A 13,085-nucleotide genomic window follows, 5' to 3' on the forward strand; every position below is an offset into this window, starting at 1 on the left:
TAAGGAGAAGTAATTGTGGTGGTATGATGGACATTACGTAATTTAATTCATAAATCGAGGTGTTTCACTGTCATGAACCTCCACAGGACAAACCATCATTAGGCAAGATATTGGTTTGGAACATGATGGCTAGCTCACAATTATGAAGGGAACTCCTGGCTATTGTAATGTTCCAGACTTCTGCACCTACCCATTGCGGCGCAGAAGTACAGAAAGCACTGAAGATCAAATATAAGTGCATCTGACCTCTCACTTCCCTTTGGAATTACCACTTAGTCAAGTCACATTAGTCATGTGAAAAATAAAAACAGAAAATACTGGAAACATTCAGCAGGCCTTCCAGGGGGATTTTTTGTTTCTAAAACTGAATGTTTCCAACTTTTTCTGTTTTTATTTCGGGACTTACTAAGCCAAGACCTCTCGGCTTTACATAAACCAAAGCTAACATGTTTAGCATGGACCCATTAATTTGAATGGGTTCATCATTTTGTTTTTATTCCTTCATTTTGATTTGTATCTTAACTAATATGTCAGTTGAACATGGTTATAGATGTCAATTTTTTTTTGAAAATGTTGTTTCAACTGTTTTTTAAATATTCCTGATCAGAGAAGTTTGGAAACATCAAATTGACCTTCTGACAGCACAAGGTCCCAGGGATTATTTAGGTGAGGCATTACTTGCATTGCTTGTGGCCTGCCTATTGGAGCAACCACAGCAGGAATATTGACAGAGAACTGGGAGTGGTGCAGACACAAGAGACGAGTGCAATTGTGCAGCTGGTGCAGTAGGCAATCACAAGCCATGGAGGTGTTGGGCACAATCTAGTGCACTATGTGGAAGGATCCATCTGCAGAAGAAACACAGAGCCAAAGGCAATATCTAATGCACATCCAAAACTACTCCCAATCATCACTAGATTGAGATATTTCCAATATAGTTAAAAAAATAAAAGCCTAATGCCTGTACAATTTTTCATACTGTTCAAAGCTTTATTCCTTATTTCAGAACCAATTTTATGCCATGGCATTATAGCAACATATGCTGATTAAAGTGTTTTAATTGCTACAGAATATCAACAGGTGGAATGTGTATTTTCTTCCAAGATGAAAGCCAATACAAAAAGGCGTTAATGCTCTCGGCAAATACCCAAAATGAAAGTCAGATTTTAAAATATTTTATTCCAGGAGAAGTTGACTTAAGGTAGGATTTGGATTCAATTTCACAACCAATTAAGGTGACATTTCCTTTTGACTCAGAAATGTGTTCAGCAGGCCGAAAAATTACATTGACAGCCGGATCATAATGAAAACATTCAATCCATTTTTAAATGCTTTGAAATGTGTTTTCTCCCCCCTCTGGATCTTGTATTTCTAAATAAGAATATTTCTTTTGAAAAAGTCTGCTGCAGGAAGTAGTGATTAAATTTTATATGGAAACTGTAACCTTCAAGGGAACTCATTCATTTCTCAAATTGCTCTTCCCTTCCCTCTTTACCTTGGTTTACACTATACATTAACAATGTTATACTCTTAATCTGATTGTCACACAAAGCCTCAAAGAGGTTAAGGTCATTGAATATTCAAACATTTTCCCAATTCTCACCATTTCCCCCGCCCCCCCCCCCACCCCATTTCTTATTCTTCTGTCCTTGTTTTCTACCCTGGGAAACTGGGGAAGGGGTGACAGTGGCGAGGGAATCCTCAATCTGCTTTAACTGCAATCTCTTAAACTCACTTGTCTAAACTGACCACTTGCATTCATTATTTTTAGTATTTTTCTGCCAAGATCAAGAAATCCTGCATGGCCAGCATAAAAATTTATTCATCCCTTCACAGATGGAAAGATGTAGAGCATTAACAGAGACCAAGAACTCCCTCTCAAGGTCTATTGATTGAAGACAGTTCTCTACTCGGCCACAAATTAGAAGACATCAAAAACATTAACACCCATTTTGAATTTGTAGTTTAGTGAAATAATCTAGTTGTTAGGTTCAGGAAAATTGCGGCACCATCCTTGATGCATCACTGTTCTTTGAGGAAGGGCAGCCGAGGTTAGTCCAGTGATTTATCTAAATTTTACTGCACCCATAAAATGAAAACACAAGATACGTTCAGCATTTGGATATTTTAAGTCATGCTTATAGCATGGCAATGGATAAAACCTGTACACCTCTCCAGAAAAGTCTCTGACTTGGTACGAAACCAAGTACAATGTTGCAAAATCTAATAAAAATAAGCCCATCTCCTTGGCCTGAGAAGCAGCAGTGGGACCAGCAGCACAGGGCATCAGGATCAGAGTGCAAGAGAAGCAAGACCTAAAGTTGTTTGTGGGACCAGCAGTACATGCGAGGTTGATGGCGGCAAGATATAAAAGGAGCATCAGTAAGAGCAGGAGCCGCCATTTTGTGAAGGGCTGAGAGGCCAAAGTGCTTTGGTGAGATCAAAGTGCTTCTGTGAGATTGAAGTGTGGGCTTTGGTGACTAGCAACCATGTAAGGATTTTCTATTTCTGTCTTTCTTAGTAAAAGGGACTGGGATAAAAATATGGAGGCTGGGGCAGTCATATGCTCCTCTTGCAGGATGTGGGAGGTCGGGAATCAATCTCCCTGCAGGAAGTGCATCTAGTTGCAACTGCTGGCTGATCGCATAAAGCAGTTGGACTCGCTATGGGGTATCCTGGATGTGGAAAATGTGGTGGACAGTACGTTTAGTGAGTTGGTCACTCTACAAGAACAGAAAGAGAGGAGATGGGTGACCAAGGAATAGAAAGATAAGGCCGCTGAAAGATCAGTGCAGTGAGTTGGGCTTTAGGTTCCTTAATCATTGGGATCATTTTTGGGGAAAGTGGGATCTGTACAAGTGAGATGGTATATACCTTAACAAGGATGGCACTAAGATCCTTATTGGGAGACTTGCTAGTGCTGCTGGGGTAGCTTTAAACTGAGTTGGCAGAGGAATGGGGCTCAGAGTAAATGCTCAGACGGAGAGTACAAACAAATGGAGAAAAGCGCAGTTGGCAGAAAAAGTGGGTAAGTACATATCAGGGGAATTCAAAGCTAAGTGGCATCTATTTCAATGCAAGGAGAGTAACCATTAATGTAGGTGAACTCAAAGCTGTAACTTACATGGGAAAAGACATGTAGGAAGATATCAGAGAGATGCAATAAAAAGTATGGCTATAGTACTAGGGGATTTAATTTCTTGATTATTAACTAGGATTGCTTTAGTGCTAAATGCCCAGCAGGGATGTGTTCAAGACAGCTTTTTGACTCAGTATGTAGGTAGACCAAATGGGAAGGAACATTACTGGACCTTATCTTGAGGAATGAAGCTGATCAAGAGGAGGGAGTGTCAGTGGAGGGGGAAGAATTTTGGGAACAGTGATCATAAATCCATAGATTTCAAAGTGATTATGGAAAAAGATGGGGATGGACCAGAAATAACATCTTAAAATGGGGAATGGCAAGTACCTGGAATAAGGCGAGACCTGGCTATGGTTGACTGGGAGCATCTACCTTCAGACAAGTCTAATCTGCACAGTGGGAAGCAATCAAAGGAGAAATAGCACAAGTTCAGGACCAGAGAAAATGCATCAGGATGTTGCTTGGGATGGAGCATTTCAGTTAGGAGGAGAGACTGGAAAAGCTAGGTCTCTTCTACCAGGACCAGAGGAGGTTGAGGGGACACGATTGAAGTATATAAAATTCTGAGGGATATAGGTGGGGCAGACTGCAGTAAATTAGAGGACATAGATTTAGGATAAAGGGGTGGAAGGGATTCAGAGGGGATACAAGGGGACCTTTTACACACAGAGAGTGGCAAGTACTTGGAATGTACTGAGAGAGCAATGGAAGCAGGGTCACTAAACAGCATTTAAGCAGCCTCTAGATGAGAACTTCAAATTGCTTAGGCGTTAGAAGGGCATGGGCCACCTGCTGGGATTAGTGTTGATGGATGCCCACTGCTTGGCATGGATATGATGGACTAAATGGCCTCTTTCCATGCTGTACACCTCTATGACATCCAGATAGATCCCTCTCCTATGAAATCTGGTTGGAAGACTAAATCACAACAAAGTCTCAAATTGACTTCCTATTCTTCCTAGGGAGCTCCTATACCAGAGAACCGAAGTATGGCAAAAGGAAACACTTTTTCAAGAGGGGAAAACCATAATGCCCCAGCAGCAGCTCATCAAGTTTGTGCAATTTTACAAACATAATTTTGATGGTGGCTTACCATCTCTCTTTCACCTTTCCAACTTCTACATTACCACTGGTATTCCAATTTGCAATAGGTGGATTCGAAATAGCTACTCCAAAGATGAGAACACCTAATTTGTTTAGTCTATTTTGATAAAAGATCACAGTAGTAAGTCAATTGACAAACATTCAGTAATGATGAAGGTTCTTTGACAAGATTCTCTTTTTACAGATGCTGCCTGACCTGCTAAGCGTTTCTTGCACTTTCTGCCAATATTTCATTCTGCAGCTTTTATTGATTTCAGAGTAATGATATTGTTTTGCACAGAAGTTTTGAAACGCTTAGTTTATTTCTAAAAACTGCCCTTAGCTGTTGTCCTGAATCCTAATATATACCTTGAGCCAGAAGCACTGGAATACAATTATAGACAATCACAATTTTCCTCACATCTATCATCTAGAACATGTAATTAGTACATACCCCCAAGCACACAAATCAATTGTATAAAACTATCAAATCTTGGTACTGATTCCAATGAATGGTTTGTCTATCCAATTAGACAGAATGTATTAAAGAACGGACTGACCAATTCATTGCTGAAAGGATATTAGCCTTAGTATAACAAGGGATTTTTCTCTACCCATCTATCATACCCATTAGTAATTTCTTGATCTATTTTTCTTTCTATTATAGGGTTCCCTCTCATTAAAAGAGCCTTCCACAGAGATCAGGATTATAATCAAGAACCCGTGCAAACAGGTGGCCGGGGATATTGCAAAACTAATATTGCTAAATTTTCAGTTTGCAATCACTTTCAGGTTTCTTTCTGCTTACTTCCAAAGTTCTCTCAAACCTTCTTTTGCACAACATCTGGAGTTGATAGGGTGTGAAATGTGCAAAGGGCAACAAATATATTTCATCCTTGAACAAGACCTTGGTTAGACCCAAATCAGAAGACAGTGTTGAGTTACGATTTCCTCATCTGTTTGGTGATACTGATATTTTGGAAAGGGTGCTGAGAAGAGGCACAAGCTTGAATCCCAAATTAAACCATCTTAACTACCAAGACAGACCCAAAGAGCTGCTAAACTTTAGCTTTGAAGCAGTGCAGACTTTGCAGTGACTTGATCGTAGTACATAACATGATGGAGGGATTGTTCTTGTATAAATAGTTTGTTCATTCAAGTAAATTAGGGAGGATTGGGGGGGGGGGCATTATGATCTCAGGTTATACAATGGCTATTTTACATATTGGATAGTGGTTCTCTCTAAAGAAGAGCGAACCTGTACATCAGGTCATCAGCTCTTAAAGTAAGCGCTTAAGGAGACACACACTTCTGTTGGAGACAGGGCATCATATAACACTACTAAAGAGCACAGTGGCCTCCTGGTTTAATTAACTGCCTGTGGAGATAAGAATTTTCCATATTTTTGTTCTCTAACTGGACTAGGTTTCTATTTGTAATTATGGTTCTTCCACAAGATTCCATGACCTTCTGGTGGAGTGGGGAGGGTATACCTTGTAATGTACAAAGCACTGCAGTTGTGAGAGCCGGTCTGGATGGACTAGTGAATATTTCCTGTCCATTATCATTTGTATTGATATTGAATTTCATCTCAAGGTAATAACCACTTGCAAATTTTATTCTAGCCCAATGTAATTCATCTCTGCTTTCAAACTTAAATTCCCCTAAGTTTAAGATTATGTGCGAATCTGACCAATCTTGTATTCATCAATCACAGTCATTAGTAACACATGGACTATATGAAGGCTTACTATCTTCATTCTTTTATTCCATCTCACAAATGCACAAGCAGTCAAGACCTCTCCAATACTACAACAGTCCAAGAGTAATTGCAAGAACTATCCACAGCTCAATCCATCCAGAGCCTCTCCAAATATCATCTGATCTTCCACACCCTTCAACCAACTTTCTGCTCTTGCTTCCCACAATACTGATACAAATAACCCCATTTATCCCAAAGGCATTTCTCCCCTCCCCTAATACTCTAGAACCTAAAAATTGCCTAATGTTCTGATACATGTAATGCCAGTGGTATTAGATCCTGCAAGCTTCCTCTCAGAACTTGCATCCCTAAAATTCTCTCATAAAGCTTTCATACCTAGCAAACACCCTGCCCAATGCTGCCACTCTGTGAAAAGCAACACAGAGCTAGTACAACTAAAACAACCTTGTAGCTTCCAGCCATGTCACATTTTTATGTGAATATTTTGTTGATTGATTCATGCATTTGAGAAGTGTTCTGAAGAGAAATGAAATTCAAGTAGTCTTATTTATTTAGTTCCGGTCATGGCTAAAAAAACAATACATTTTCTGAGTTGCTGAAGTGGGGAGGGGGAGCCTCATCTCCTACTTCTGAAAATTTCACAAGACACTAGAGACTGACACTTCCTTTTTCAGTCAATTTCACATTGCATGCCAGTTTTAAATGAAGAACAAAAGGTGTCCTTCCATCTTGCCAAGGTCAATATTTATCAATAATCAACATTACCGAAACAGATTTGATCATTATTTCATTGCTGTTTTTTGGAATATTGCTCTTTACAAATTAGCTGCCATAATTCTTGCAAGAAAATAGTAAAAACTTTTTAAAATATACATTATTGGGTGTAAAGAGGTATAGAACATGGAGGATATAAAAGGTGCAGTAACAACGCACACTCTTTCAATTGGCCATCCAATTCCTCTTTATAGCACGCTGGATCTCAGTACCCTTCCTACCCATCCTGATTTTAATTCCTTTGCAGTATTTGTAGCCCATGCTTTCAGAGCATGGTTAAGATCAATTGCATTTCTGTGGTTCTGGAGATATGAAAGGGACCAGAAGTTTCCATCCCTAAAAGACATAAGTGAACCAACAGCATGGCAAGTTCACATTCATCATAATCAAGAGTACACTACAATTCCTTATTCATTTAATTTAACTTCCCCAAATGCAATGTAAGGATTTGAACACGTTTCTCCATATTGTTATTCCAAGCCCTTGCATCACTGATCGAGTTACATAACCATTACATTCACACTAGTGTACATTACTGGATCATATAACCAGAATGTGATCACCTTCATATTAGCAACCAGAAGAATTCAGTTTCACTTCTGCAACTTTAAGGAAGTTATATTCACTTATTTCACAAATTCAATTGCATTTTTAATGACATGTTATGTCAATACAACTAGAAGTTTTATTTTAAATAAAGCAACAAAAAACAGAGAGATAATCACCTTGTCACATCTGTTGGTATAGCAAATTTGCTCAATGCAGATAGCTGAAATCTCTAGTGGATTGAAGCTGCTAATAGTTCAACTAATATTCAAGCCACAAGAATTAATTACCTTATAAAGGTGTATGTTAAAAAGGAACAGTCGCTATCTTGTAATTCTTAGCAGAGAAAGGTTCTGTTAAAAAATGGATCCATTTACAATGAACCAGCAATACCTACAGTGTTTACTGCTACATTAATACAATCCCTCCCCTATTTCCAACATTCTCAGATCCCAGTCTGAGAGAGATTTTTGAAACAATGTCAGAGTGTAGCTTGAATACAATCCCTCCCCTATTTCCAACATTTTCAGATCCCAGTCTGAGAGAGATTTTTGAAACAATGTCAGAGTGTAGCTTGGTACTTCATTAGAAGTACTGAGGGAGAAAAGGGAAGAAAAAAATCCAATGTTGCTCTATGCTAGACACAGAACACGATACAGTTCATCTGCTTATGCTTTCAAGTAAGGAATGATTGGTGCTCAAAGGAGAATAAAAATGGGAGGCTGATTAAACTATGTAGGCAATAATGAATTCAGTACAATTCTATGGATATTCAAATGCTACAAAAAAAAACAAGTTTGAGACACAAGAGATTCTGCAGATGCTGGAATCTGGAGCAACACACACAAAATGCTGGAGGAACTCAGCAGGTCAGGCAGCATCTACAGAGGGAAGCAAACAGTTGACATTTCGGGTCGAGGCCCTTCATCAGAACTGGAAAGGAAGAAGGCAGAAGCCAGAATAAGGTGATCAGGAGAAGGAGAGGAGTACATGCAGGCAGGTGAGAGTTCAGGTGATAGGCGAGACCAGCTGAGAGGGGGATGGTAGGAGTGGGGGATGGGGGAGCAGCAAGAAGCTGAGAGGTGATAGGTAGAAGAGGCAAATGGCTGAAGGAGGAGGAATTCAGTAGGAGAGGATAATGGACCATGGAATAAAGGGAAGGAGGTGGGGAACAGATAGGCAGATCATGAGGGCAGGGAAAGGGGAAAGAGAAGGGGGCCACAGGAATGAGGGAAGACAAAGGAGAGAAAAAGGGAGGCAGGGGAAGAAGAGGGAAGGGGTTACCAGAAGTTAGAGAAATCGATGTTAAGGCTGTCAGGTTAGAGACTACCAAGGCAAAATACTAGGTGATGTTCCTCCAACCTATGTCTGGCCTCAACGTGGCAGTAGAGGAGGCTATGGGCTCTTGTCTAGGGCCCTGAAATGTTGGTGAGGGAGGTGGTGTAGGGGCAGGTGTAGCCCTCACCTCATTCCCCCCAGCATAACAGGAACAGGATTCCCCTTGTCCTCATCTACCACCCCACGCGCCTCAGCATCCGACACATCATTCTCCACAACTTCCGCCATCTCCAACAGGATCTCACCACAAGGCACATCATCCCTCCCCCCACCCCAAAAAATGGTTTCCACATGGATGGCTCTCTCCACAACTCCCTTGTCCATTTGTCCCTCCCCGCAGATGACCCTCCCAGCACTTATCTCTGCAATTGCACTAAGTGCTACACCTGTTCCTGCACCTCCTCCCTCACCACCATTCATGGCCATAGACAGTCCTTCCAGGTGAGGCAATGCTTCATCTTTGAATCTGAGGGTGTCATTTATTGCATCCGCTGCTCGCTCCTCTACATCAGTGAGTACCGATGCAGACTGGGTGACCGCTTTGTCAGGCACCTTTGTTCCATCTGCCACAAAAGCAAGGATCTCCCAGTGGCCATCCACTTCAATTCCACATCCCACTCCCATACCGATATGTCTATCCATGGCTTCTACTGCCATGTTGAGGCCAGAAGTAGGTTGGAGGAACAACACCTGATATTCTGACTTGGTAGTCTCCAACCTCACAGCCTCAACATCGATTTCTCTAACTTCTGGTAACCCCTCCCTTCTTCTCCTGCCCTTTTTTTCTCCTTTGTCTTCCCTCATTCCTGTGACTCCCCCCTTCCCCTGCCCTCATGACCTACCCATCTATTCCGCACCTCCTTCCCTTCATTCCATGGTCCACTGCCCTCTCCTACCGCATTCCTTCTTCTTCAGTCCTTTGCCTCTTCTACCTATCACCTCTCAGCTTCTTGCTTCTCCCCCCTCCTACCTTCCCCCTCTCACCTGGACTCACCTATCACCTGAACTCACCCATCACCTGCCTGCATGTACTCCTCCCCCAACCTTCTTATTCCGGCTTTTGCCCCCTTCTTTACCAGTCCTGATGAAGGGTCTTGACCTGAAATGTTGACTGTTTCCTTCCCTCCATAGATGTTTATTTCAGCAGGTCAGGCAACAAGTTTCCCATCCAAGCCAAAAATCAGTTTTAATTCAAATTCAATATCAATTTACAGACTGACATTTAAACTCAATTCATAAACTAATTCACTGCAAAGGCATAATGATAATTTTAGTGGCATCGGTAAGTTAATTAAAAGTGCATTAATAACTTCTCCTGAAGGAGAATCTCTTTCTTTTTGGTCTCTCTTAATTTCAAACATACGAAAATAGATGTGAGATGCAATTCTACCATACTGCAATATCAAAATTAAGATTCCATTTTCTGTTTTATGCATTGGGCCAAGAGCTAAAATGATCATTTGCACCTCTATCCAATGCCATTTTAATGCACCCAAAAGGATTTCAAGGCAATATAATTCTGCGAGGACTTTAGACCCCGAGGTAAAGTGTCTAGAATTAGGGAGATGATAAGAGGTCAGCCAAGTAAGATGAAAAGGGTTTGTTTTTCCTCTTCAATGGTTGCAGATCTTTGAAATTTTGTACCTAATATAGCTGCACATGTGGAATCATTAAATAGATCTAAGACTGAGATACACAGATTTTCGTACAACAGAAAAAGCAAGTTTAATGGTGGCCAGAGAGGAAAATTAAGTTGAGGGCAAAAGGTCAGATAAGTCCCACATTTCCTGAAAGCTGGAATGGAATTGAGGGCCATGTGGTCTACACCTGCTCCTATTTCTTTTGGAATTATGTTATTGTGCAAGATGAAGAATTAATCTTGCTCCAGCTCCTCTCAATTATTTGCTGCAGCTGAAGTACAAAATTCCATTGTCATTTCATTCAAATCACTGAAGAAAAACATTTGATCGTCTGTAATATTTTCAGTAAATATTTTTGCCAGCTCCAGGCAGATTAAAATATCTACACAGTATCCTTAGAATATGCTCTCTTTCTACTGAAGCACGAAACTGTTCAAAATGTGGAAAATATACATTCCATATACTTAAAAATCTGCATACACATTCTATATGCAAATAAGAGATGCAAAAATACAAGCTCTGATGGGGTTAAACCAGATGAGTATTGTTATTGCCTTAAATTGAAGTTCATTATGATAAAATTCAGTACTGAGGATTATTACAATAATTTGGAAAACTGAATTGAATTTCAGTAATGACACCAAGGACAGCAGGCTACCAAGAATTTACACTGTAAAGATCAGAGAAGAGCATATTGACTTACTGAGCTAGAACTAATAATTTAAAAGAAAACTTAGAATCACTTTTTGATCCGAAGAAAGGTCTTGCTTCGTTATTCTTAACTTTTCAAACAATGCAAATTGAGAAAACATCACTGCCAACAGAAACTTTGTAACAGTCAATAAAGATCACACCACAGCAGACAAAAATCTGAACAGAACAGATATCTAAAGAGGGCTGTAAGGAATGTTGATTTAACTATGAAACCAGTAAGCACAAGGGTAGTAAGTGAACAGAACTCAATGCAGATTAGGATAAAGATAGCAGTCTTCAAGTTCAAGATGACTTCATGTTTATGGAGAGTAGAATGAGAAACTACTTGGGAGTATGCAGAATAGTTAAATCTAAAAAGGTAACAAAAATGTGGACGAGCATTTCAGAAGCAGATAAAACACATCTGTATTTGCTTACCTGCAGGTTATGTCATGACATAATAGAACTTTATTGCACCTGAGCAGTAGTCAATTTGTCATTAATTATGTCAAGAATAACTTGCATATTTACACCCCAAACAACTTGCAGCTAGTCTCCATATGGGAAGCAATGTAACCTTGAGTCATTGTCCAATCATTAAACCAGCAACATTTGTAGACTGCAAGCAATGTCACGTGATCAGATATTGTATGTCCTCTACTTGTGTTCAGAGTATTGAAAAAGATAGCAATGCTCTCAGTGAAATGCATTCTGTAGATAGGTTCACAACTGATTCTGCTAACAAAAGCACAATACACTGATAAATGAGAACACACCGTAGCAGGTTTTCATTCAAAGTACTCAGAAACCATTTATTTTCCTAACCAAATTGGTCATGTCAATTTGCTCTAATGTATTAGATGATGATGGATTTAAAGTGGAGAAAGTACATTTCTTTTATAATATGTAGATATTATCTGCCCTAAACATGGAATCAGTTTTACACAAATCATTTTATATAATATACTAAATGTCACACCATATCCTGATAATGCAATTCCTTCCTTCATTTCAATAATTAATGCTTTAATATAGAATTTAATTGCTTGTTTGATTTAATATTCAGAAGAGTAATGAAATATTTATTCAAATTAAGAGAACAATAAATATACAAACCAGTTATTTCTTCTAATAAATAAAATTCCTTCAGGATTGGTAAATTTATTCAACAGAATTTAGCATGAATACTGGCCCCTACCTTCCAATCAAGGAACATATCTGTGGCTTTGGATTTCCCTTGACAGTTCCAAAAATATCAGGTATCATATCGCCATTAAAACTGAAATGGAACAAGCACAGGTTTTGACAAACAAAATTTAAAAGATTAGTTAACCAATTTCAGTGAAATTGTATTAACATTTTGATAAACAAAGTTCCTTTAAATCTCTCCTTCGCTCCCTTCTTTGCAGTCCTTAAATCTGCATTTTTTCCTCACAATTATTACATTGAAATGCTAGCTTCCTTTCTCCATTGATGTTTTCTGACCGACTGAGCATTGCCAGCCTTCACAATTATTCTATACCAATATTTGTTATGCAGATTCACTAATGAAGAATGTCCAACTTAAGCTGATGAATGAAAGCTGTTCTCAGTTGATAAATCTAGCCCATCGATCCCTCTTCTCCTACACTGACAAATCATCTATGTTGGCTTTTCAGCAGAGAACATTGGTGGAGGGTGCTACAACATTTATTTCATTTGACCCATGAGGTAAAAACAATCAGTCAGTAGAAATATGAGAATTCAGTTATGCTTGAAAGGAATAATCTCTTAAAATAACAAACTTGCCCACTGCATTGATAAGTGTTGGAACACAGAACATGTAACTGTATAGCACAGGAACAGGCTCTTGGGCCTGTGACATCTGTACTGAATGTAACACCAAATTAAACTAATCCCTTCTGCCTGCACACAATCCATATCCCTCCATTCCTTGCATTTTCATGTGCGTATTTAAAAGTATCTCAAACATCATTATCATATCTGCTTCCACCATCACCCCTGGCAGTGTGTTCCAATCACCTACCATTCCCAGAGTAAAAAAGATGCCCTGTGCATCGCCTTTAAACTTTCCCCCTCTCACCTGGAGGCTATACCCTCTACTATTTGACATTTCTATCCTGGGAAAAGGATTCTGTCTATCTTA

At 39.5% G+C, this 13,085-nt stretch overlaps 1 protein-coding gene across 1 annotated transcript in view; it reads right to left on the reverse strand.

Moving 5' to 3' along the window:
- The window catches only part of itfg1 (integrin alpha FG-GAP repeat containing 1), a 157,996-nt gene that overhangs the window by 133,695 nt on the left and 11,216 nt on the right, over positions 1–13,085 (reverse strand). The window contains exon 5 of the mRNA XM_052028085.1: positions 12,138–12,218. Within this exon, the coding sequence (XP_051884045.1) occupies positions 12,138–12,218 (81 nt within the window). The remainder of the gene's footprint in view (positions 1–12,137; positions 12,219–13,085) is intronic.

This window comes from Pristis pectinata, chromosome 13 (assembly GCF_009764475.1).
Source record: "Pristis pectinata isolate sPriPec2 chromosome 13, sPriPec2.1.pri, whole genome shotgun sequence".
Lineage (NCBI taxonomy): Eukaryota > Metazoa > Chordata > Chondrichthyes > Rhinopristiformes > Pristidae > Pristis > Pristis pectinata.